The sequence below is a fragment of the Anomalospiza imberbis genome, chromosome 4 (assembly GCF_031753505.1).
Source record: "Anomalospiza imberbis isolate Cuckoo-Finch-1a 21T00152 chromosome 4, ASM3175350v1, whole genome shotgun sequence".
NCBI classification, from domain to species: domain Eukaryota; kingdom Metazoa; phylum Chordata; class Aves; order Passeriformes; family Viduidae; genus Anomalospiza; species Anomalospiza imberbis.
In genome coordinates, this window is record NC_089684.1 from 40,226,898 (window position 1) to 40,253,051 (window position 26,154).

At 37.9% G+C, this 26,154-nt stretch overlaps 1 protein-coding gene and 1 long non-coding RNA gene across 3 annotated transcripts in view; one reads left to right on the forward strand and one right to left on the reverse strand.

The window, feature by feature from the left end:
* Positions 1-353: 353 nt before the first annotated feature.
* On the reverse strand, positions 354-16,185 carry MYOZ2 (myozenin 2). The gene is made up of 6 exons (XM_068188000.1): positions 16,023-16,185; positions 15,369-15,472; positions 10,133-10,302; positions 8,594-8,723; positions 7,042-7,225; positions 354-783 (listed from the first exon to the last, which is right to left on the reverse strand). Exons 2-6 carry the CDS (start codon positions 15,442-15,444, stop codon positions 552-554), a joined length of 792 nt encoding a protein of 263 aa, XP_068044101.1. The 5' UTR covers positions 15,445-15,472; positions 16,023-16,185; the 3' UTR covers positions 354-551.
* Positions 10,186-26,154, forward strand: part of LOC137472686 (uncharacterized) — a 50,937-nt gene continuing 34,968 nt past the window's right edge. For both annotated transcript variants that reach the window (XR_010998367.1, XR_010998368.1), the window contains exon 1: positions 10,186-10,316. This is a non-coding gene — a long non-coding RNA (uncharacterized lncRNA). The remainder of the gene's footprint in view (positions 10,317-26,154) is intronic.

Genomic DNA, 26,154 nt, shown 5'->3' on the forward strand with positions numbered 1-26,154 from the left:
AAATCCAGGTGACACAGGCAATGGTGTGCATCATAACAGCTGAGGAAGAGTCAGAAAGGAGGAAAATGGCCTGAACTTGCTGTCACTGAAGTAATGACACAATTCTTACCTTGGGCCAAAGGCAGGGTTTGGGAAGAAGGTTGATTTTTCAGAGCTTATCTTGAGCAGGTAGGACTTGGGGTGCATTTAGTCCAGAGTTTGCTTGGTTGTTTTCCCTAAATTATTGTACCTTTCAAAGCCCTTGAGAGAGGTGTCACTTCTTTTTTCTTGGTACACCTGCTCTTAAATGACATGCAAATGTTTCAGAAAGTAAAAGAAGAACATGTAAACACAAATGGAAAACATCACTGTCATATTTTCCAAGTTACTTTATTTAGCTCATGTTTACAGATGAAACTGGGTGCCAGAAAAAAGACACTGCATCCCACATTATTAATTATACTCCAGCTTCCAATGAAAATTTTTTTCAGTAGCTTTTAGTAATATTTGGACCAAAAAATACTCGGATGTGCAGCTTTGAGCATTTCGTACCATGTAGAATGCAGCCTCTCTCACAGGTCCTCTGTTTCTGGAACGGTGTTAGGTTCTGCGGGCTGAATGAACACTACAGGGATATTCTCGGATGTCCATCCTTTGGGAGTCCTGTTGAAGGATCTTCTTGCAGCAAGAGGGTTTGCAAGGATCATGAATCTGGGATCGTTTAGCATCAGCATATTATAATCTGGTACCTTGAATTTAACCAGCTTTGATGCTCTCTCAAAACCACCAAAGGGAGTGGCAACTCTGTAGGTATCAGAGAAATAAAAGTTAAATGTGATTTTAAAAATATTTATTTTCTTTCCCTTCCAGAAGCTGAAAAGAACAGATTTTTGTTCCAGTTTCTTGTTCACATATGCAAGCTTTGGAAAAAAGCATTCTGATTGTTTTTCTGGGGAATTCTCTTTAAGATCTTATTAATTTTCCCTTAGATAAAGCTTGCAGCCTTTTAAAAAATTCAAATGGATGGAAAAGCCAAGAGAAAAAGATGTTACAAGAAAACCATGTAATTGGTGAGTCACAGTTACTAAATTTATTTTGTTGGTGATAAATAGATAAATCTGAAACTGTAGCTAAACACATTCTCTCTAGCAAGTAATTAGTTCCGAAACTTCTCACCCCATTTTCTCCTCTCCTCAGCTGCTTGTTCCTCCCACTACACTGTGTTTCAGCACCATATTGTTGTACCAGTTAGAATGTATGTGGGTTGTGCTATAAACTTGGGTCACTTGTGTGATCTGGGTTAAACAAAGACCCTTCAAAACAGAGAAGCACTTCAAAATCCAAATTATTTCAGCAATCTAGTTTATATCAGTATGCTCAAACAATTGTAGCAATACAAGTGAAGAGGAGTGGAGCTTAATGAGTGAAGCAGAAAGGAACAGCCAAAGACAACAGGCTCTGGAAAGCAGGGAATGGGTGAGGACTTGATATACCAGCTTTGTTTCTGAAGAAAATGTTTATGTAACTAAACCTTGAAACACTGTTCAGCCAGTATTTTTCATGTTATTTAAATGCAGATTTTCCCCCAGGCAGTGAGCCTGAGAAACTGAAAGATAAGGAATACTAAGCTGGAGTTGACTGTTACATGCATTTGCAAATACTTTAAAACAACAGTATTTCCAAATTCCTCCCCTGATCTTCTGTATATACAGGTTTCAGACTGAAAAAAACCCTTGAGTTTTCCTGTCACTTCTTCCAGCCTCCTTTGGGCAAACAAACAGACTATGGTATGTGCTCTGCATTTTGATCAGCTGCATAGCTTTGCTGGGATATATTCTAGCCAGTGAAGAGTGTCAAATTTTCAAACTCCACAGGAGCACCCAGTTTCTGCAAAAACCAGACATGTTATAGCATGGGAAAATTAATTTTTGTTGAAATGGAATTTCAACAAAATTTCAACAAAATATTTGGTGTGTGGTACAGAACAACAGATCTGATGGAATATATTTCCAGTGGCTCCAGGTATTATAGCAGAAGCCCAGGGAAATTAATACCAACAGAAACTAAAAGAGATAATTTGAAGATCTGTCTAGGATTTTCATCAGGATAAAACCCTTAAGTTTTGTACTAAGAATGAAGTACACATACACAAAAAGAAAAGATTAGTTCAGAAAAATGAATCTGTGACATGAAAGAAGTGGTGCTGCTCTCTCATTACATGGATGATTCACTGCATTTTGGTACCAGCAGCATTTGTTGAAGGGGATGGTGTTAACTCCAAAACATCAATCCTGGGAGATACAAAAAAATCATGCAAGCTTTGGGCATGCACCCTCACTGAGAGAAGAACACCGCTTTAGATTAAGCTCTAAAAATGTGTCTCAAATGATGGTAAGACAAGATGTTGCAGCAGCCAGTCCAGGCATTAAACTCTTTTGAGATCAAGGGAAGTGTTTGTCCAAAGTTGGTATCGAGCCTGTGGTATCAAGCTTTTCTTGTGGAGCTGTCTTCTAGGTCACAATGTCAACATGGACACCGAATGATACCCATTAAAAATAATTGCTTGGTAATTGGCACAGAGTGAACGTAGTGATCTACATCTCACCGGATAATAAATATTGTTTTAATTGCTGCCCTAATTACAATACACATTCTCACATTGTTGTGATGTTTAATTATCATTGATGTGTATATTAAAGGGATAATCAAAATAAACAGAATTTTAATAGTTGTATAATTTGCAAAACAATTCTGTTGTCTGAAACATCCTCTTTGTTATATTTATGGGTTTTAAATAGAGCATATTCCTGTATGTAACAGAAACAGGAGGGCTTTCTTTGGAAATTCAAGTATCTTTTGTAGCAAAATACCCCCCCTGTAGTTGCTATACAAAGTCTGGCCTCAGAGAACTCTGGATTCCTGCCTTATAGACAGGGGCACATGACGATTGACATAAAGGAGAGTACAGTAACTGGCTAAGAGATGTTGATTTTCCTTTACCGCAGCAGTAAATATATTCTTGTGAACAATAACTTGTCTGACAACATGGTGTTGTAATGACCTCTGTTGTGTGCACATCAGCTGTGCTACTTGAGCTCTGATTCATTTTATAGAAGCCTAAATCCCATGCCTTAAAAATTCCAGCAGTCATTGCTCATAAGGGTGGAAATGCTGGTTCAGAGCCATAGGAAATAGCACCAGGAAGTGTAACAGATTGTTTAATATTCACTTTGCATATTCCTAAAAAGTAGATGCTCGATTTAACAATAGCAGGCACAATAATGTTTAATTTTACCTGTCATTTTAACAGGATTTCTTTTTTAATTTTTTTTACCCCTAGTCTTTCTTATTGAATATTATATTGTCTCAACATAGGAGACTGCTTGTAGCTAATGATTCGGGAAAGTCTGAAGAAATGTTTTAGCTGCATTAGATTAGCACCTTTGGTTACATAATCACAAAAAATATGAGTTTCACATTTTAAAATGGGATCATATTTCATAGAACATTTTGTTTATCATTAATTCTGCAAAAAAATGAGACATAGGAGCAAAGAATTTGACCCTGCAAAATGGCTCAGAGCTTCATGGGAGTTTCGCTGGCTTAACACCCAGCTCCCACTAATCTCACATCACTTTAAGTTAGCACCCAAAATTTCTGTGAGACTCTGGACCTTAGCACTTTATAATAGACTTCAGTGTCCATGAATCAATGAAAACAGAGCCCAGTCCAGATGGACTGAATTCCTGCAGTGCTTTTGAAAGAGTAGTCTTTGGGAATTGAGAAAGCAGAATTTATCTGGTAGGAGAGGCAGAACTAGTCTGACTTGCTTGTCCTATGTGAGTAAGATGTGGTGCTTTGTATGTTACTCATAATCCTACCTTTGACATTTTATCCAGCTCCAAGAAAGCAAATGGAATAAAGGTACTAATTTAAGTAATATTATAAACTCCTTAGCAAATGCAGATTCATGCTGCCTTCCCACAGATTCATTACTTGGTGCTTCCACACTGGTAAAAGAGACAAGAAATTTTTTCACTAGTAAATGCTTCTTCAATCCTAATAGGAATGGATCTCAAAGAGAAGCCAGATGGCATAGTCTGTTCTGCTGCTTTTCTCTGCTAGCACAGATTCGTTTTATCTCTGAGGAGGAGAAAGAGTAGCCTGATGTGCACAGTGTGGTCAGAGCCCCTCTTGTGTGGTCACTCCCCTCTGCCCAGTGCTGTGCTGTCAGAGCACCGCTGCCAGTCTCTCAGACAGCCCTGCCTCGCAGCACAAACCCTCCTGACATTTGCTTCCACAGCTTTTCCTCCAGTGACCTGCCAGCACTGCAAGGTCCATGCAGCTTAAAATGGATACTAAACTCCAAAAAATGCCTCTATGGATTCCTTATTTGTTTTAAAAAAATCCTTAGTGTTATAAAAATTGCACTGCTGCAGGGTCCACTGTCACCTCTTCACTGCTGGACAGTGGGGAAAAAAATCTGGATGCTGTTTAGTGCTGAAGATACTTTTAGCTGTGAATGTGTGCTTCAGTTCCAAAACATCAGACCTCCCTACCTGCTCAGGTTGTGCTGCTTTTCCAGTTTGTTGTGCAACAAGGAAAGCTGAAAGGAGCCTGAAATTATTTGTAAAGTCTGAGTGCCATTTCAACAGACGCCAGGGGATGAACCGGGAGGGATCCCATGCCCATTTCCCTTGGGAATCCTATGGCTCACACTTGCTGTTAACCACACCCCCTCCTGACTAATGGTGACTGTAGCAGCGCTTTGCAGGAGAACAAACACAACGGCACTTTACTGGATGATGAAGCAGGATAGAAAGCCTAGATAGTTACCCTCGCTGATAACGAAATGGTGCCATTATATCACACTTAAATTGTTTAATACGGTATCATTTGCTTTCTCTCCAAGACTGCAATTAAGCAAGCCAAGGATGCTGTGACCTAGATGCACAGAATGACTTAGTAGGATCTAGGCACAGGAGTCCAGGTAGTCTTCTTCTGTTGGATAGCTTGGCATGGCAGTGTGCTCTTTTAATCCCATCATCAAACACACTGCTGTGCATTTTAAGGAGTGTAGACATCTAAGTCATGGCTGTAAAATCCTCTCCAAGAGATGGGTATCTTGAATTTTAGTTTCTCAAATTATCAATTTCTTTTTGAGTCTGCTAGAAAACATATGTCTGGCTGTAACATGTAACAGCTTTTCTAGGGCTACCAGGCATCCTTTTCTACTGGATATCAGGTTTTTTCCATGAGAAGGAGTGTTATGGTGGACTATGTTTATATATTTTTTGGGTTGAATTTTACCAGTTTCACAGTCTGGATTTGGATTTATGTGCCAAATTTTAGGGTTTTATGGCAGTTACAAGGAAGAGTATTGACTTTTCTCGTATAAGAATGCACATATGTTCAAGAAATTCAGACACTGATGAGCCACAGTTCTGCCACGTCATACACAGAGAAACTCCATATAGAAAGAAATCCAAATAGTTAGTATTGTGAAGAGGGCAGCTAACAGAACACAGGGCCACAGAGATAGCCTTTAAATCCACAAAGAAGCTATCAGACACTGTCTCAAGACAGATATCCCTGTTAATGGAGTCTCTGTGCCCTGACTGATGCTGTCCTTCACAATAATGACTAGAACCTCTTGTGAGAGGGAGAACTGATTCTGTTTCCATGCATTTGTATCTTTAGCATTTTTTCTTGGGCTCTTTTTTTTAATAATTTTTTTTTTTTTTTTTTTTTTTTTTTTTTTAGGCTACAATAAGCACAGTACATAAACTGTGCTGTTACTGTTCTGATGTTGGCAGCTGTGGCACATCTCTGACTTGCATTTGCTATTTTGTCTACTGAGAAGAGTGTGCCACACAGACTCAGTTATTAACATGGCTATGTATATTGCTGATAGGAAATCAGAACTAATGCAGTGTCTGCAGTGACAATTTTGACATTGAATTGTGCAATGTTTTAGTCCTTGCACTCATAGTTGAGGCCCACATCAACACCAGGAACACAAGTGATGTTTGTGGTATATTTCTCTACGTTTGAATTGCCATGAACAATTTTGTTTTTCATTAGATTGCTGCCTGGCCTTTTGAGGAGGGGTTTGGGTTTGGCTCAGCTGTCTGGAACTCAGCAGGGTTATCCAGTACTTCAGTAAATAAAAATAGTGTAAACGGAACGAAAGAAAGCAAAAGACATGAGTAAGAATTTGCTTTAAAGCTTTAAAAACACAGTGTTATCCAAATAGCTAGAAGTTCTACTGAAAGCCATGATACACTAGTTACTATGTAAATAAAACAATGTTTAATCTGTTAATTTGTTGCTGAAGGTTGTCAAATATATAAAAAATGTTACACTGCAATAAAAGAGGAAATCTTGCTATTTAGCACCAGGGATTGGTTGTGGGATGAAGTTCATTGCACCATCATTGCCTAAAACAAAGTCATGTGAGTTGTATTAAAAAAATAAATAGAAAAAGAGTACTTTGCATTATACAACTTAGAAACAAAGTTCTTACTGAGAGATCTGACAGTACCATACCTACTGAAGTCAACAACAGGCATCCTGAAAGGAATTTGAAGCTCATATTTCCCATTTATTGAGTACACTGAATCACAGAATCATAGAATCATGGAGTGGTTTGGGTTGGAATTGCCCTCAAAGATGATTTAGTTCCAACCCACCTGTCATGAGCATGGAGATCTTTCACTAGAACATGTTGCTCAGAGCTCCATGCAGCCTGGCCTTGAACACTTCCAGCAATGGGCATCTGCAGCTTCTCTGGGCACTGGATTCTGATACTTTCTTTCTTTCAATATTTTTAGCAATTTATCTTCTGTTCCTAGTTCTACAGTTTGAATTTGGGCCCATACTTTAGTGATAGACTAATTTGCTCCTTAATGCTCTTTTTTACCACTTGTAATCACTGTGTGTGTTGATGTTTATGCATACACTTGCAAACACAGGTGGTAAGGTTTTTAAAGCTAGTGGAAACATTTTATTTCATAGTAATTTTCCTCTGGTCAGTAAAATTCAGTGTTCATTCAGGATTACCTGTTAAAGCTCCTGTAGTCAGGCAGTTCTGGCTTTGCTTCAGGTGTAAAAAGTTTAGGATATAAAGCTTCCAGCAGTTCTGGATCATCCCTAATGGCTTCTATCCAGGGAGACTGGTAATACTTTGGCACAGCAGTAGTGTTGAACTTTTCAGGAGGAATTTCTTTTAGTGGTCCAGAATATCCTGCAGTGTGATCAAGGTAAAATAATTATAGTGATTCTTTGTGGTTTCTGCTTCCTTGCCACCATCCTGTGCAAACAGGAACTAACACACCAGAATTTCTCAGTGAGTTAAAATGAACAGCTGGGTCAAGTCCCCAGGCCACTGCTACAGAGAAACAGAGATCAGGCAGGGTAAATTTGTAGCCTTTTAGGCAGATAACTCCTCCAAAGTATTCCAACTTCTTCTGAGGCTGAGTTTTTTCAGTTTTTTATAAGTTTGTTTCAATTGTAAGCATTTGCTTGAAAACAGAGAGTACATAGTCCTTGGGTTAAATTAACAAAAATATTTTTAAAACAGACTGCTGATTAAAAGTAAGATAATTCTACCTCTTTGAGTGAAATTTTCCACAAGTACATCTACATCTAGGTCTTTAAATGAGTGCTATTTCATTCTATAAATTTAAACCTCCCTGTGGCTTAGTATGTACTCTGACCAGACCTTTTTTGCCTATAGAAAGGTTTGAAGATTTGTATCATGTCTTAGCAATGGAAATTACCTCTGTTTGCATTGTGTTTGGCCAAAGGATGCACAGAGCCTCAGCAGACACCAGCAGAGAGGGACTGACCTAGTTTACATGAACTGGAAAAGGTCTGCACAAAACATGCATTGAGTAATTCTGAACAAAGAATGAATTTGTAAAAACCACAGTCTGCTCATGGATAATTCATAAACAGGAAGAAAGGCTATATCACTGAATAAATTAATTAAAACAAATTAGCCTTCTCTAGTCTTTAAAGAATACAAAATAAGGCCTTCTTGTAACTCACTCCTTTAAATAAAGCCAACAGTACCCTCACAGTTAAGGATTTAAAAAAGAACAGTTTATGCAGCCAGAGCCAAATTCCTTTCAAAGTTACTCCTCTCTAAAGGGTTCTAGCAAAATTTAGTGGCTTCAGATTTACATTTATGGATAATTAAACTACAATGGATAGCTTGCTGACTGTTAAACGGGGTGTTGCATGTTGGAAACAATGGTTTGACAAAGAAAAATCAATATAGTAATGTGGTTTTAAATCAGAGGATCTCTTTCTCAGTGTTTTTAAGACCTGTATATATAGGAGCAATCTCTCTTGATATTAAGATACGTTTTCAGTTTAGAGAGAAGTAGTACAAAAGGTATATCAGATCTTTTAAAAATGAACACAAGCAGCTAAGAGCATCACTTTACATTTCTGGGAGATGTTCTGATTAGTTACCTGACTCAAATGTGTCTAGTATTTCTAATATTAGTCCATTATCTTCTTATTGAAGATACTGCCTTAAAAATGGTCATTTCTTTGTTGTGCAGTGAGACTGAATGTATTCAGTGTCTGCAGACTCCCATATTACCTGGGGCGATGTTGTCAGGGTGTGGAGGGCTGCGGGGATCAGGTGTGTTGGGAGGTGTCATTGGGGCATGCTGTGGGATTCCTTCCACACTGAGGCCGTCCATTCTGACAGTCTGGATGGGCTCTCCACGCTGCATTCAGACACAAAGAAATAGCACCTCAGGCATGGCATTCTCTGGGGAGGCTGCACCAGTGCTCCGATTTACGGCCCAGATCTGATTTCCAGCATGCACAATACTAAAGCACACTGTGCTGCTGTTAGGTAGAGTATTGCCTTCACATTTGCATTGTCTAAGTAACCAGAAATGAGAATTTTTTCGGTCACTAGATGCTAGAAGCTGTTCTGTGCTTGACAGAGCACGCATGCTACCCAAAGGGTCAAGAAATCTGGCAAGTTTGCTCCCTTTGAGTTTCAAAGCATTGATTCTTCAAAGCGTCTCTTCCCATATCAGTTGAAAATTCACTGCATTTGTTGAACTGCTTTTGTTTGGGATTGTCTTTTCCTTTATTTGTAGTAGAAATAACAACTTCAGTGCAGATCACTTTCTGGAGATTCATGATATGGTGTTATTTTCCACCCTCCTATTGGGATATCGGTTCTAAGGAAACATCTGAAGGCTTAATCATTGTTGCATAAATATAGAGTTAGAGTCTCATAAGAAGTCAGCATCTTATTTTAGCCATGACACATAGGCTAAAAGCAATTTAAATATAGAGTGGTTTAGAGTAAGAGTTTCTTGAATAGGAAAGCAAACAAAAAATAGTTGTTTAAACTTGAAGTAACAACAAAAAAAGATCAAGGCGGAATGTTTTCTAGTCATCCTGAAGTATGTTAGAAAGATTAATTTTGGCAGGCAGAACCCTAAAGATGATGCAGACACCACTAGTGGTGCTAAATAGACATTTAGGGGAGGGAACAGAAGCCAGAGGCATTGTTTTTTCGTGTGTTGTAATGTCATACTGACTGTAAACCAAGTGTGCTCTGTGGTTTTGGGGAGAAAAAGTGGACTAGAGGGAAATGGATCTGTCAGACTGTAGCAAAATAATGTAATTGCATACAGACTGATGGTGTGCTCAGAATTTATCTCTGTAGCTTCTAATAGTCAACAGAGGGAGAAATGGGGGGACAGTATTCATAGGTGGGCTTTCAAAGGATAGTGTTTACTAATAGCCTTGGGTGCTCCATGGAGTTATTCAGATTTTTTAAAATAGGATTTCTTTTGTGCAGATTTATTTTAAAAAGGCAGATTTATCAAAGCTCAAACTGGATCTCATTTTATCCCAGTGTAATTTAACATCTGTTGAGCAACTTATCAAAGGCGTTGGAAATATCTATACCATATAAAAATAAATGTAAATTTATTTTCTTGTCTATAGGATCTCATTTAATAAAATACAATTGGCTCACTTCTTCTTAGCCTCATTCTGCGATTTTGCTTTTCTTTTTCCTGAAACTACAAGTAAATCATACACAAAGTGTATCATGAGCACCAAAGGAACCCGATGTAGAATCACTAAGAAGTCATTAGAAAATACTCACATTTCTTGGCTTGTTTGCCACGTAATGATAATTTTCATATGTGTATTTGTCAGATCTCCGCTGGCGTCGCTTGAAGAGCCTGGCCCCTCTGTTGCTGAGCGTCGACAATTCCTCCACCATGATATCTCTGGGCGTGCTGACCTTTTTTCCAAGGTTCAGGGTGGGTGAGACTGCAATGCAATGGGTAAGTACAAACCTCTGTTTGTCTTAAATGTCTGATATTCCATGCTCTGCACCTGAAATCCAACAACTTGTTAGTGCATATTTAGCTAACACATAGCACAGTGTCACATGGTGTTAGTGAAATAAAGCCTTCTTCCCGAATTTTGGAGGAGATTATTGAACACCACAAACCTGTATTTTCAAAGATAAGCACCTCAAGCTCCAAATTAGCTGTTATCAAGATCAGGTCTATAGTGTCCTACACACTATATTAATAGCAGGCTAGTAAAAACTGGCTTCTGCTAAAACTAGGAACAAAATTCCTTCTGATCCCAGGTTCCCACATCAAACATTCAGTTAACTTTCTGTGTCCTGCACTGGATAGATTAGAGAAAACCCATTTAAACATACCTACCAGTTTCTATTAAATGCTATTTTTAGACTGACTTTCAAAATAAAGCTCAAGGTGTGAAAAATGAGAGTCAACAAAGAATTACAATGTGCTTCTAGGAATTAATTCATTTAGGACCTTTTGGGTTTTATTCTCTCTAAGAGGAAACTGAAGTACTGGATACATATTTCTTAATTCACTACTTGGGGAAAATTTCTTCTCTGTCTTTATTCACATCCTGTGGAATTTGAAAGGGAGACTGCATAAGCAAGGGAAGGAGAAATCAATCAGGATTGAAAATAAAGAATTCTGAATGTCAGAATTCCTATTGGCATCTTCATGGTGGTGTTCTGCAAGCTGGGATGCTGGTGGCACTGAGCGAGCTATTGCTTAGTGACTGAACTCTCACTGAATGTCCTCAACCTAGAGATAAAACTTAAACCTTAGAACACAGAAACCTAAACAATGAAGCAACTATTTTCTATTTATTTGTTTTTGCTTAGAGCATTGTAGAATTTAAGAAATATAACAATAACAGGACGTTCTATGCTTCACATATTCTTATGGTCTCCAGAATTTAAAATTCTGAACTTTGACATGTATTTTAATACATTAAAATGAAATGAGGACAAATTATACATAATATGTATCCTGCTATCAGAGTAAGCAGACAGGAGGCCCAGTTTAAACTTAACATGACAAATTAATTAGCTGCAGCAGGTACCTAATCCCATTAGCTGCAGAAGGTACCTAATCCCAAAGTCAGTATTACATATGAAGGGTTTTGGTTTTAGTAAATGGCACATTCAGCCTGGCATGTGTCTCCTAGTAACTTTATGTGGGGAAAAGAATGTGATGCGCTGACATTTAGGAAAACTTAATGGAGACAGATACATTAAATATTTAGCTGAAGCTGGATGGACAAGAGTTTTCCACGTAGTAAATCAAACAAGTAGATGGGCCTTGGAGTCCACCCTTGTTGATCCATTTCTGTCCATACCAATTTCAACTGAATGCTTGCAGTGGATTTCAGTGGAAGAAAAGCAACTTAACTGGATCATAAGGTGGATTGTGCTCTTCTGCTTTAAAAATAGTGTGTGCAAAGAATCCTAACAACCTCATGTTATTTAAGAGCTAGTTACAAAACAGAGAGTTCTTAACATGGGAGGAAAAAACTCAGCTTGCCCAGTGTATCCCTATCAGTGGCTGATAGTGGTGGGATTTTGGCTCTGACATGGAGATAACTGGTTGTTGGCCCGTGGCCTGAAATTTAGACCTCAAGTCATATTTTGATTTTATAATTTCTCAAAATGACTGCCAGGGTAGAGACTGCTAGATGGTTTTATATTAGCAAGAAGTAAGAAATTCACCCCACAATTCAACAACTTTTTCACATAGAAAAGCTTTTCTATGTCCTATTCTGTACACAGAATGGGGAGCGTGCACATCCTCAGAGACTGGGAAGCCAAGGCAATTGCAGAGCTCTGTCCAAAGCACTCGGGATTCTTCTGGGACACTATGGGTCTTATCTGTTTTGTGCCTTGCTGTTCCCTTACATACACACTGTTCTTGTTAATGTTAACTGAAGGCTCCAAGCTACTTTGTAACCCACAGTTGTGTACTCTTGTGTATCCAGGCAGCATCCCAAAATCATAAGTGTAAAGTTCATTTGAATTCCTTGCCAACTAAAATCTAATCATCTGTCTAGCTTTATGATGTGTCTAGGGATAGTTTCAGTGTCAGTGCAGATAAGGTGATGGAGAATGAGAGAAGGAGGACATTTAGGGGATAATAGAAAGAGAACATTAATGTCATAGATGGACATTGAAAAATAATATTGAAAGTTTAATCCTAATATTAACCTTTTAGCTTAATTTCTTTAATTTGCTTCTGCCAAGTCCTTCTTGTCCTGTGCTTAAAATCACAGCAAATTTTATTTAAATATTATTTATATAGTCCCTCCTGCATACACTACCTAATATTCCTTTAATCCTTCAGTTTACCATCTTCTAAATACCTTAATCTGAACTGGAAACTTTAATGATAAATATTAGAAAGGGTGTTTGTTGTAGTATCAGAAAGAAGATCTTTTAACTCTATCAGGAAAGACAGTTAATCATGTAGATACTGAAGAATGCATTTAAGAAGTAATATAGAACTGGACATGGGATTTAAGTGATGAACTCCAAGGGCTTCCTTAAACGTACATATTTATATACATCCAAGTTTTTTTTTACCAAGTATTTTTAGAAATGTTCTGATTAGTCCAAGTCTGCCAGTGACAAACCAAGGGCTTGAGGAGGTTGCTAAATGCACCCACTGATTTACTCATGCAGTTTCTCTTTGAGACTGTAATGAAGTTTACCGTTGATGTCTATTCCTGCAGCATTTTATGGTGTGTCCATTTTCTCTAAAAAATGAGACAAAGTCATGTCCCACAAGCCAACAGCAGAGGAGGACTTTCAGTCTGCACCAGTCTTGCCCAGAGATTGGTGATCTCAGACACTGGCAGAAAACTTGGCTGGTTTTGGAGTCTACCAGCGACTGTTCCTGCTATGAATATCTTTTAACCAGAAAGTAGAGAGTCACTGTTTACCTGAAAGCATTATGATAAAAAGGGTCTGAAATAAAAGTGGAGTAGGAATGCTTACACCATTCCAAGGTGCTAGGGTTTGTGTTATGTTGTAACAGAGCCTTCTGTCATTGTGTACCTGTGTTAGCAGTGGAGAGTTTCAAAGGGCTGTGGCTGGAACTGTACATTTAGTTTTGATGTAATTACCAGTTGCAGGACTGTCATTAGGAATAGTGATTCCAAGCCCAGAGAGACAGCATTTCACCGTCTAGATCTCAAATTAAGCTAATTGAATTAACAATTGAGGGCAAAACAAAATGTCAAAAATTAGTTAAGCTAAATCTAAGTCAATTAAATGCGATATTTCTCCATGGTTTTTCCAAGGCTTGTTCAGATCTGGTCCCAGAGAACTGGCTTATACTTTGTGTCACCACAGCTTTGGTTATCCTTCTCTTTTCTATCTGGCTTCACTGTGCTTGTACAGTTATAAATTTCAGTCTCTTATCACACCCATTTCATGGACTTTCATTTTTTTGTTAACAATTAAATATCTCTAGCACCCAAAGAAGAGGCAAAAATAGAATTTTACTAAGAGTTAGAATTGCCTTCAGTGGGAACATACCACAGCATATCTTGCAGGATAAGCTGCCATAACTATGAGTATAAATCTTGACAGCAAATCTGATAATACGTAAATAATAAAGGGGAAGATTATGTGAGACAAATGTTAAGCATCAGCACAGATTATCCAAATACACCAATGATTTCAAGGACTGTATGCTACATTTTTTAGTATTGCTATGAATAGTAGCAACATTTACCATGTGAAATGCCTGGTCCCAAACAAACATATGAAAGACTTTTTTTTTCCTTTTTCCCTGAGGAGCTTACAGGCTATTTCAGGCACATGCAGTGCTTGGGTTTACAATACCAAAAAGAACCTGGGGTTGTAATGAAATCTGGAAGGACAGACTGGCTTTCAGATTTGAGGGCATGTTCGGTGGAGAATTGAAACAGGAAAGAGGTATTTGTTTAGGAATAGAAACTTCAGGAAAAAAAAAATCTGGAAATATCAGAAGGAGTAGGACCAGGTAAATTTGTATATTCTTGTTCTAAAAATTCTGAAGTCTTTCACCCTACTCTTCATGCAATCATAATGGTCATCAAGTGAGTGCAGAAACCATCCAAAAGTTCTTTGAAACAAAAACCCACAAAAGATTTTCAAAACTGGAATTCCATGTTCAATATTTCATCCCATGAAAGTGGTATAACTTTCATTAATTCTAAATATTAATGCAGCTCCCTGTGGTTGCAGTGAGGCTTGTGGGGTGCTTATCACTTTTAGAAAATTGATCTTTTATGTAGATGGCAAAAAAGGCTTCATGGGCAGGATTGGAAGGATCTCCAAAAGCATCCAGTACATGTCTAATGAAAGCCAAGCAGATTTGTATTTCCAATGGAGTTAATTGCTTCTTAAGGTGTCATGCTGGAAGCATACCTTCAAGAACCTGTTTCAGAAAATCAAACAACTTTCCAAAAAGTGCCTGCATTTTCATCAGTGCAACTACAGAGAAGTAAAATTTCTGTCAAATAAGATTAACTGGTGGCTATGCACTAGAGAGAGTGACAAACGCTAGTAAAATGTGTTAGTTACAAAGACAAGATTTGAGAGGAATGGAGATGTGAACATTTGTTTCAAATGTTTTTATCCTTTATATAAAAAAGCAGAGTGAAACAGAGCAAGAAAAAACCCAACAAACCAAGAGGGTACAGATCATTATGTTTCTTAGATGATAGCCTTTTAATGTGGAATGAAGTCATGTTATTAACTCCAAATAATGTTCTGAAAGGCTATCCTAGCAGAATGTACATCAGCTGTTAGATTACTTCATTCCTCCACAGCAGTTGTTCATCTGAAAATAGCTTTCAAATGAAAAGAGGCAGCTACAAAAGGATTAGTTACCATAGGCAGCATGATACTCCCACAAGATTATTTATGGCAAAACACCCAGAGACAAAGCTGTAAGAGAGTTAAACTCTACGATTAAAAAAATGTATTAGGGAGGGCTAGAGGACATTGCATATGCAGTAAGCTGGGTTCAGTGCTATACCATTTCTGTGTATTTCATCCATAATGGCTGATGCTTGCTCTTTCCTCTCTTTGGCCAGGGCAGACTCTGATAACATTGTGATTTTCTGATACGACTTTTCCTTGCTGCAAAAAAAACAACACATTTTTATATTGTTGAGCCAGAGCACACAGTTCGGCCAACTTTCATTTCCAGCAGCCTGTTAGGAATGGCTGAACAGTGAAGTCAGGGGTTTCTGACTGAGAAATACTGCACTGCAAAATGCACTGGCAGTTCTTGCTTGCAGACAGATGTTAGGACATGTTTTGATGGATAGAAAATTCAAAGGAATGGACTTTGAGTTGGTTACATAAGTCCTTCAGCAAAAATCAGTATCAGTGGTATAGGCCTTCTCACATCTATTCATTATACTACAAGAGGAAAATTCCAAACTAATTTTAATTTATATCTTGGTTTATGTTTTCGGAAATTTTACATTTTGAATTTTCTTACTGTAATCAAGAATCTGAAGAGTGAAACGAGTTCCTCTGGCATCTTTAAAGGAGGTGCATTTCTGACTAATTAAAAATATAAACATCCGTTAAGTTGCAGAATCAAGAGCTTATATAAATGTCTTGTATATGACAGTTTGTAGGACAGACAATGTCAAAACATTTCAGGAAACAATACACTTACCCTACTGTTTTGTTGTGCAGAAAAAAAGCGATGTCAACCCTTTAGCTGAGGCTTCAGAAGTTAGTTATGCATGGGGATGACCTGCCTGGTCCTGGATGGTTTGTACCCTTGTGCTGGGATCTGCATGGTACCTAGTACTGAGACAAACTGGGGGGCTGATCCTCTCCAAAGGGGTTGGCATCCAGCTGACATCAACCAGTTATATATAGAACCAAACACTCCAGCCACTCATATCTTCCTGGCAAAAGAAGAGAACAGAAAAGATTCAACTGCACCCACAACAGAGAGAGGTTATGTCCCTTTCAGAGCATATTGAAAATCTGATGGAATGCCCCCCTCGTACTTGTACAGATCATCTCCTCATCTTCTCATCACCCCTGAGAATTATAATCTGTGTGTTATAATCAGGAAAGAGACATTTAAAAATAAGGCATTAAGTGTATAGATAGGCAAGACTATAGCGGATGAGAATGGCATGGGCTAATCCTTCAGTGAAAGATGAAACCGTGCTTCTGTAGGGGCTGATGGCTAAAGTCAGTGGCAGATGGCTGATATACAGAGGCTGCTCTGCAAAAGAAATTAGATTTTCTTCAGCATTATATGTGCTAGGGAGTAATTGCTCAACAAGCACATGCCTCGCAAAGTGTTGCTCAAAATCCCTTCACTTTCTTTGAGCATTAGGGACAAAAAGCCTTCAGCAATTTGAAGCTCACTAATATCCAGCATTCCAGGATAGTGTTGTGTCAGTTTATCAAAGAAATGTGTGATTTGCAGTGCACAGATATTTCAAGACACCGACCAACTTTGGACAGAATAAAACAGTGGCAGAAAGGAACATTCCCCTTTGCTCTTCTGTCTGAATGCAGATAGATGAATTTTGGGGCAGTAGAAGCAAGGTGAAGCTCTTGTATTTCTGATTTGGATTTGAGTTTGTTCTAGGAAGTTCTTTTTTTATGGAAAATTATGGTCTTATTTGGCTTGGAGGATTGATCAGAAAACTGTATGTATTCTGAATGTAAAGGGAATCTGGAGAGTAATAAAATAAACCAACACAACATGCAGACCTTTTCCAGCAAGAAGCACTTTGAAATAGATAAAATGTATGTGCCTGATCCAATGTCCTGAAAATCTGCTTGTCCAACTGAAAAATTGCATTATTTTTCCCTCAAGCTTTCTATTCCCTTTGCTTAGCTTTGCAAAATATATTTCTGAGATCCTGACCATCTCTGCCCCAGAGAAATGTTAATTTTAATCCTCACCATCAGAATTTATTGGTAATTTTTTTCTAGCTTTTGTGCCTTGATCAGAGACTTTTAACAATACTAAAAAGCATGGTCAGTCTTGGTTGAATCTTACCTATTCAACTACCATCTTTGAATAGTCTCAGTGGTTCATCACCAGCCTATCAAATGGGATTGAAGGGAAGAGTTTTAATGTTAAAATAGCCTGATGAATTTGGGATGGGGGAGAGGGGTGGAAATAAAATGCAATTCAGTAAAGCCATATCCAAAAACAGTTATAAAGTGGGCATTCATCTGATTTACACTGACTTAAATGTTTAATCCAGGAGGAAATACCAAGAGCCATCCCAAATGGGATAGTCACATGTTTAGTCTATTCCAATTCCCATTAAATAATTATTTGATACAATAAAAAGTACATAAATGTTATTGTTTTGAAGCTGAGCATTAAAAAAACTTTTTAGAGTGACTATCCTAGAATTTCATTTACTACTTACTAGTGTGTGAAGATTTTGAAATTATTTAATAAGATAATAATAATAATTTAATAATAAGATTTTGAAAGTAGAAATAAGCATGTCATTGCAGCTGAAATAAAGAATGTGTATCTGTCATGATTGCAAAACTAGAACTGATCCTGTTCAATGCAGCTCTCTCTCTTTTATAATGCTCAAAGAGGGTCAGGGCACCATAAAATACACCAAGTTGCTGAAACATCATTCTTATATACATGTGACTAGTAGAATGTCCATAATTATTAGTAAAAGCTAAGGAAGGTGAAAGAATTACAGTACCATGTGACATCACCATAAAAATTAAACCCTGCATGTCAATGAGAAGAACTATTTTATTAGTGGAAGACTAGGATGTTTAGTCAGGCTGGTAACAAGGGCAATATTTTCCTGTCTTCTTCATTTAGGGCATTTTTATTTAACCAAGTAAGACTTTTCCTTTGAGTCTGGTCTTTTCCAACACCTTTTTGGGCTCTTTCCCACCACACTGCTTCCTCTAAATTGCATAATTGACCAGAAAGGACACCCAGGCTGGCAAGTGGAAAAAACCTGAACTATTTCTCCTTCATTTTTTCTCCTTTTCCATGCTTTGCTTCTTCTCTCCTCTCCACAGAGGCAATTTAAATGCTGAATAAAGGCTCAGTCCTTAACAGGTACTTAAATTCAACCTGAGACTGTGACTGCTATGTCTGCCTAACTTTGTGCCATGAATTTAAATCAATGAACCATTCAGGCTGTTAATGTATGTGTAGTGTATAATTCACAATATGAGAAATACCTATTTGTAAAAAGGTGGCTATAATTACTAGACAATGGCAAAGTTGCTGTTCAATTAATGATGAAGCTGATGTTTCTGTATTCTGTGTCCACCTGTGCTTCAGACAGCAATTTACAGATATAATTTTCTGCAAAATACCTGGCTGGAGCCAAATAATAAGTTAGGTAGACATAAAGTGCCAATAGTTGCTTTTAAAAATTAAACTGGTTCTTTATTTGGGGATAAACTGCCAGCAGTTTTTTTTTTTTTTAATGAAACTGGCCCTCATAGATCAAAGCGTACTTGTATTCTTGTTTTTACTTAAATTCTGAACCTAGGCTTCCTACATGTGTTGCAAATGAGACCAAGTACTGTTGTTGTCATAAATTTTCATGAAATATGTCTTGCAGTCTGACTGAGGCAGTAGGGTTCCCTATTTCCACCTCTAAATTCAAAAATGTTGGAATGGAAAAAACACCCACTATAGAGTTATCTGTAATATCCTTCTCTGCCTATGAAAAGTGTGGGGAAAGCCTTTTTTTAAAAATATATCCAGTTTGAATTTTTGCTTAGGGAATTTTTTGTCTTTTTCAGATGAAAAATAAAGTATTTTAATTTCAATTATATGCTTCATTGGTACTTTTTCTGTAGCTACATTGAGCAGACTGGCAAAAGATCATTGCATTTGAGGAATTGTGTAATCAATAATTTGATAGGCTTTTTAAAATATTGTTACTGTTGTCTTTCTGTTCAGGATCCAAAGAATACAATTTTTTACCTGGGATTCATAGGAAGACATTCTAAGATTTAGTATATTATTTAGTAATCTCATTATCCTCAATTTTTTTTAAAACAAGTGGGATGGTTTATTTTGTAGGATTTACATTTGCCACATCAGACTCAGTAACAATTCACATAAAAGCCTGAGAAAAAAAGCCCCCTTGTTTTACCTGCATTGTCTGTAACAGAAGACCTAAAGGAGGATGACAGATTAATATTGCCATTACTCACAGGCTGTCAGGCTGGTTTAATTATCTTAGTTGTTAAATAATACTTCTCACTGAAATTCATGGTTCAATAGGTACCACTCATTGGAAACTCCAGTCTGTGCTTGACTGAAGTTAAATAATCCATAAAATATAGGAGTATTTCTTCAGTGGTATTTTTTCCATGCTGTGGGATCTTTCTGCATTTAGCACAGACACAAAGAAAATACATTTTCTGTGCAGAAGTGGGGATGGAGCTTCATTTTTGGAGGCATGGTATTACCCCTACTCTCCCTGAGAGTGGAAAAACTGCCCCAGCAGCCCGGGGATGGGAAGGTGGCGTAGGTATGGCTGTAATTCAGCCTGCAAGGACAACAGATAAGGGGAGACTCCTCAAGGTTTATTACTTACAGCTGTCTGACACTTTCATGCTTCATTTCCAGTTGAAATAGGCATTTTAAGAAAACATAAAGCTGCCAGCCTGATTTAATCCCCAGGGCTAAGGCCACAAGCACCAGCCTGTGCTGTCAAAGACTTAATCAGAGCCAGCAGCTGGCCAGGGAGCTTTATTTCAATATGTGCATATTCTGATGGTCACTGGTTGAAAACTCCTTCATTTCTGTGGGTGGTCCGCCTCACTGTGAGCCTGACATACTCTTTGGGGTTGTTTTATTCTTCCATCAGAAGGATACAAGTCTTCTCCCTGCTTGCATGAACATTGCAGTCTGACATTGTGTCACCAGCATGGAGAGTGCCTGAGTAAGGGGCTCTTAAAGAGAAGATCCTTTCTTTTTAAATACTGCAGGGCATGCATATCTTTCTGGCAGGTTGGTGTTTGTTTGGAGATAAGCCGTTTTCATTCTGCATTCAATTCCAAATTCTTTCTCCATACCTAGAGAATCTATTTAGATGCCTTCACCGCAGGATTTGGATACCTGAGAATTTTATTTTGTTATTTTTGATGTGTCGCTGTGATTTTAAAAGGAAGCATTCCAGATGAAATAGGAGTTCAAAAAAAAGACTGACTATTCTGCCAAGTTGTTGAACTTCTTCTGTTTGCTGGGGAGTGCCAAACATCAAACTGGCAGAGTATCTTGGGGGGGTTTTGTTTTTGAAGGTGAAGGGGGAAATTATAGTCCAAAATACATGTCATAATGGTTAAAGTATGTAGAATGTTTTTAAAGTACTTGAAGATGTAGATCCAAGGCAAACCTCGTGTTACTATCAGATCAGTGGATTAGTTTCACACTTATTTTCCTAACTTTGTATTGACAAATCCAGCCATTCAGAATGAAAAGCCATGTTCTTGACAATGGTTTATAAAGAATGTGGGGGTTTAACTGCATTGTGAGGAAAGTACATAATAACTTTAGTCTGACAAGTGCTTCAGACGTCTTTTCAATTTTCTGAAAAGAAGCTATTAGAAGACTCAAGTCTTTATGAATGCAGGAGCTGGAAATAAACAAACAAAAAGCTTTAAAACTTTAGATTAAATTCTGAAATCTTAGCAGCATTGCTGATCCTGACTCAGGAAAAAACCAAACTTGCTGCCTTCATATGCATTGAATTCTTTTCTCTCTGTTAAGACAGCTGCAAGCTTGGCTTGTGATGCTGGCAGTACTCATGATGCATGTATCTTGTTGATCTAACTTCTATAAACTAGATTCTTTGAAACTAACTCAGAGAAGACAAGAGACTTTTGTTATGAGTAGGGTGAGTTCCTTCATATGCGGTTTGTAGTTCATATGTTTGTTTTTAAGTCAGGACAGTGTGAACTCTTGAAAATAAACAAAGAGAGAAAAATGCCGCCACTTAAAATGGGCCTTAAAATGGTAAACACTGATAAATAAACCTGAGAATAATGGGGGTGAAGGGAAATAATTTTTGGTTTAAATAAAAATAAGCTCCTGAACCTACCAGTAAACACCTGTTCAATTTTATGTGTGTTTGGTTAACTGCTTGCTGGGGGTTAAAGCTGCAAAGCAAGACTGGACTAATTGTGCTTCAACAGAAAGGTAGTCTGAAAGAGCAAATAGAAGGTTGTAGAGCTAGAAACAAATTTGAACAGAAAAAAGAGTATTTGGACTATCATTTTTACATCCGAGTACAATCAAGCCCTGTGTTTGTTAAGTATGGTTTATATAGCTTTTCATGCTGAAATAATTTCAAATTAAACATAAGTCTGTCAAGCTGAGAACACCATGTGAGTGTAAAGGCACAGAGGTTGAGATGGAGTTATGGCTAAGTAGGAACACTGTTGTGCACACACAGGAACTGTGTTAGCAGGAAATAGTCAATAAAATATCCCAAGAAGGAATCAGCTGGCCAAGTGTTTCCATAGGAAAAAACTGTCAGGAAAATGCCCTTATATTAAAAAAAGAAGAAAACAAAAACAAATAAGGTGGAAAAGATTGCTTTGGTGTTTCCGTTTTTTCCCCACACTTGAGAAAGAGAACAGTTATTAACATTTGGTTGAAAAACAGGCATTCTGGCTGCCAGCCAAAGGTAGCCCTGCTGTGAAAACACTTCTGTGGCTGATACAGTACCTCATGGTAAGCACTACCTTCATCAAGGAGCACTCTGCAGCAGGGTATGACACTGCCTGTTTTATTGCTGACATGATTCAGCTATTTTAAATGCTTTTTTCGTGAAGTAGGTCTATTAAAGAAGCATTTTCCAGTACTATTTCAGGTTCTTCCTCCATTGTTTCATCCTCTGTACAGTTCATCATCTTGCCTGGGACCTCTGCATAGAACTTCAGTGGACTTCTCGTTCGACTACCAGCATCAGGCTTCCTTTAGAATCTCAGGTTTCATTTATCACATGGTCTGATTCTTTCCCCCAACCAGTAAACTTACTGGGGTGTGATCTTATTCATGTGTATTTTTTGTTCTCCAGAAAGGACAGCCTGCCTTCTTGTATAATAACAAACTTTATATAAAGAGTAATTGTATCCAGAGATCACATATTCTGAAGTAGATTTTTTTTTTGCTTTTGTTTTTTTTGTGTTTCAGGCAGATTCTTTTTTCTAAAGAAGAATACAATCTAATATAACTTTTAATTATTTATTTTGCAAGGCCCTAGATTGTATCAGCATCCACTTTATTATAACCATTAGGTGAAAAGCATTTTTCTGTTTTCTGTTGAGGAAAGTAGCTCCCACAGCTCCTCACTGGACTCACAGCCTGGAAGCCTCTGTCCATGTTTCCATGATGGAGAAAGGATGAAGAGACACCTCTCTTTGAAGAGTGGCAGCCTGCAGTAGAAGGGACATGGATAATTTTGTATTCTTTGCTTCTGTCACTGTGTAGGCCAAAATACACGTTTGAATGATGGTCCCAGTGCCCCATAGACCACAGCTAAAAATCCTATTTCTTGATGCAGACATGTGCACAAGTGCCTAATCCTGTTTCATAAGAAAAATGGAGAAATGACGTGATACTCCTGTGCTGCCCCGAGGAAAAAATTTGTGAACATGGCTTCTAATCCCTAGAACTGAAGTGAGTCTGTCCTGGGAACTTCAGCACGGTTCCAAGAGAAGTGTCATCCTAGGTAACAGTGGTTTCTTTCCAAGACACTTGTTCCTCTGGGTACAGTTGCTATTTGTAAGTGATTTAGACTAATGTCTCACAGTCTGCAGGAACCTTCAGTCCAGAAACAGGGCAGCTGTGATAACCTTGCTTTATCCTCAGGGGTTTGGGGCAAGGCAGCTCTTGTACTCATTGGTGTCACTGAGTTTTAGGCCTACATGTCACAGGGATGATACTGTTCTTTTCGAGGTGGGAATATGTCATGCAGTGGATATTCTGATGTTGGGTGTAGTAGCTTTTGATGGACATTTCACCATAAATTAGAATAAATTGGGGGGGGGAATCGATTTGTGATTTAAAGCAACTGAAGTTTCCCTCAGTGGCAAAGCTGGTGTTCATTCCAGAGATGGCAAATCATGTCTCCTTTCAGAGACATGAAGCATATTTCAGTAAGTACACATTACATAACTTGTCCCACATTTCTTTCTCTTTTTAGTATCCCAGTGTTATGAAAAATTACGTTCCCATTAATCATTATAGCCACTCATATTTTTCTGTGAAAATAAATCACCATCCTCTGCCCTTCCTGCACAGGAACATATTTAAATCAAAACAAGGATATGTCCACGATTGGTTCAGGGAAGGGAGTGTCAGCTAATGTGGCTTTGCTGCTGCAGAAGGATGAAAGCAGGATTTGTCTCTGCACTCGGTGGATTGCAATGCTGTGTGGTAGTGTCACTTGCCAAATAAGATTTTCCCTTAAGCACATCAGCGCTCGGCTGAACGTCAGTGAAACTGCATGCACTCAGTGCAGGGGGACCTGCAGCTGAGTGCTGAGGGTAACATTGAACCCACTGCCTCTTTTGTTCTTCCTGCATCTGAAAACATTTGGGCTGGCAAAGCTAGAAAGCACCTATACTACTGGGAAAAACCACCAGGCCTCTAAATTCCTGGTTTAGACTGTCACCAGCTTTATTGAGACTGTTTTTAGAAAGCATTTAAATCTAGGTGTCCAAAATTGCATATGCAGCACCATATTCAGGCTACAGAGCAGGGACCTGATTTTAAGACATGATGGGCATTTAGGCATTTACTGTTTTCAGATCTCAGAGCTTCTGCAAATTCATTTTTATTTACATGCTTTACATGTAAATTAGGGACTTATTAGGAACATGAATTTAGGGACTTACCTTATCCAACAGTGTAAATATAGAGGCTAGGCTATTTTTAGACTTCACAATGTGATACTGGGCAAAAGGACTTTGAAGCAGACATTGCTGGTTACCAAACCACAAACCTGGATCAACATTTTTCAGTAACTGTCTGTTTCTCTCTATTCAGAACATATGAAGCCTTAGAGAGTAAGTTAAAGGCTGTAGATGTAGATGATTCTCAGGGAACAGATCCTCTCTTGGGATGTCAGTTTTCTCCAGTGAAGAGGTCTGAGGAAAATTCACCCTTAGGACAGACTGAGTTTTCTTTTACAGTATATGTAAGATGTTAATTCTGTATTAGTTGTACAAGGAAAATTAGTTCCTTATTTGGCCTCTGAAGAGAGAGAAATTTACTTTGGTCTTCTGGGAAGAGCACAATGCTGTATTTTGGAAAATGAATATACAATACAAAAAAGACAGAAATTATAGTGCAAAATTAATCAGTTTCATTCAGACAATTGACTACTTAGAAATTAGGCTTTTCTGCTGACCTGTTCAATTTTGGCTGAGAAATTAAGTCCTTATATAGTGAAGGTAGCAGAAATAAAGAAGTCATCCAAATAAACTCTGGTCATCTTCAGCTGACAATCATGTGACCAAAGCAAGGGATGTTCCCCTTGCAACCATGTAATATTTGCTGACCTTATAGGCATTGGATGTCAGTTAACAACCAGTCTTGTGAGGCAACCTAGATGTGTTTTAGAATTAGTATTAGTTTTAGAATGTGTTTTAGAATTAGTATTTGTTTAATATAGTCACAGAATGATTATTTATTAATAAAGGGATAGTCCTAAAGCTCTAAGTGTGCCTCTGGCATTTGTGAAGGTTCATTGCTAGGTGTTTTTCACAGGCAGACTCAGTATTAGCAGAGAAGATGTAGGGTATATTGCTGTTGTGGTTTTTCCCCAATAATCAGAAATGAGATGTAGACGTCACTTCTAAGATTATAGTCTGGCTGAACTTGTTTTCTGTTTGGTGTTTTCATTATCAAAGAAGGTTTGGACTTTCTCTCTTATCACTGTTAATTTTGCTGAGGAAAAATATGCCCACCACCAAAGTGGTCTCCTTATGGAAAAAATCCAACTTGGAAAAAAATTCAACACCATTGTCACCATTGAAACAACACAAACTATCAATTTGATTTTGGAGCATTTTTTCCCCTGTCTCATATGTAGAGAACTAATTTCTGCACTCAGCAGTGCAAATTGTTAGCAACCACCTTTAGTGAATTTTCCCTAAATGGTAGGGATGATGTTGCCGTTCTGCTTTGTGGCATTTCCAGTGTTTGGATATTTTCTGGTGATCCCATTAATTTTGAAGTTAATTAGAATACTTCATGGCTGAAAGTAAAAAGCCTGTAGTTCAGCAGATGTTTTTTTTATAAGTTAGCACAAAAGCGGTGAATTAGAAGTACCATTTCTTTGTTGCTGTGTCATCAAGACTTGTCATGACCTTACCTTTCAAAAATTTGAACACTGTTTCCAAACCCATTTAAATGACTCTGCTAATCAGTGAAACTGAATACATTATCATTAACTTAGGCAAGTATAAATTTTAAAACTGTCACACATCACAATTGCATTATACTCCCAAATATGCCTATCAATTTGACCCTTTTAAGTGCTAAATATTGCAGTAGTTGTCATTGTGTGGAGCACACCTAGTGTACTACTGTGCATGTGTTTTAGGGATATCTGCATTTGTGATTAATTCTTGGCATTTTTCCTTTTTTTTTCCTTTAGCTGTTATTGGAGTCATGCAGAAAAGGTCAATGAGCAGGTTGCCACAGAAAGGATGTATTTTACAGGATATTTGGAATATACTATCAATGTACAATAGGTTGTATACTATTCTTTACCAAGAGTGAGCAATGGTGTTGGAAGTAATACTTT

What these genes read in the sequence shown, in the direction of transcription:
- MYOZ2 (XM_068188000.1), bottom strand. Translation starts at nt 15,444, where the DNA reads ATGTTATCAGAGTCTGCCCTGGCCAAAGAGAGGAAAGAGCAAGCATCA. An exon ending in GGATGAAATACACAGAAATG is followed by an intron (nt 10,303 to 15,368) that starts GTATAGCACTGA and finishes ATTGCATTGCAG; the next exon opens with TCTCACCCACCCTGAACCTT. An exon ending in GACTACAGGAGCTTTAACAG is followed by an intron (nt 784 to 7,041) that starts GTAATCCTGAAT and finishes TGATACCTACAG; the next exon opens with AGTTGCCACTCCCTTTGGTG.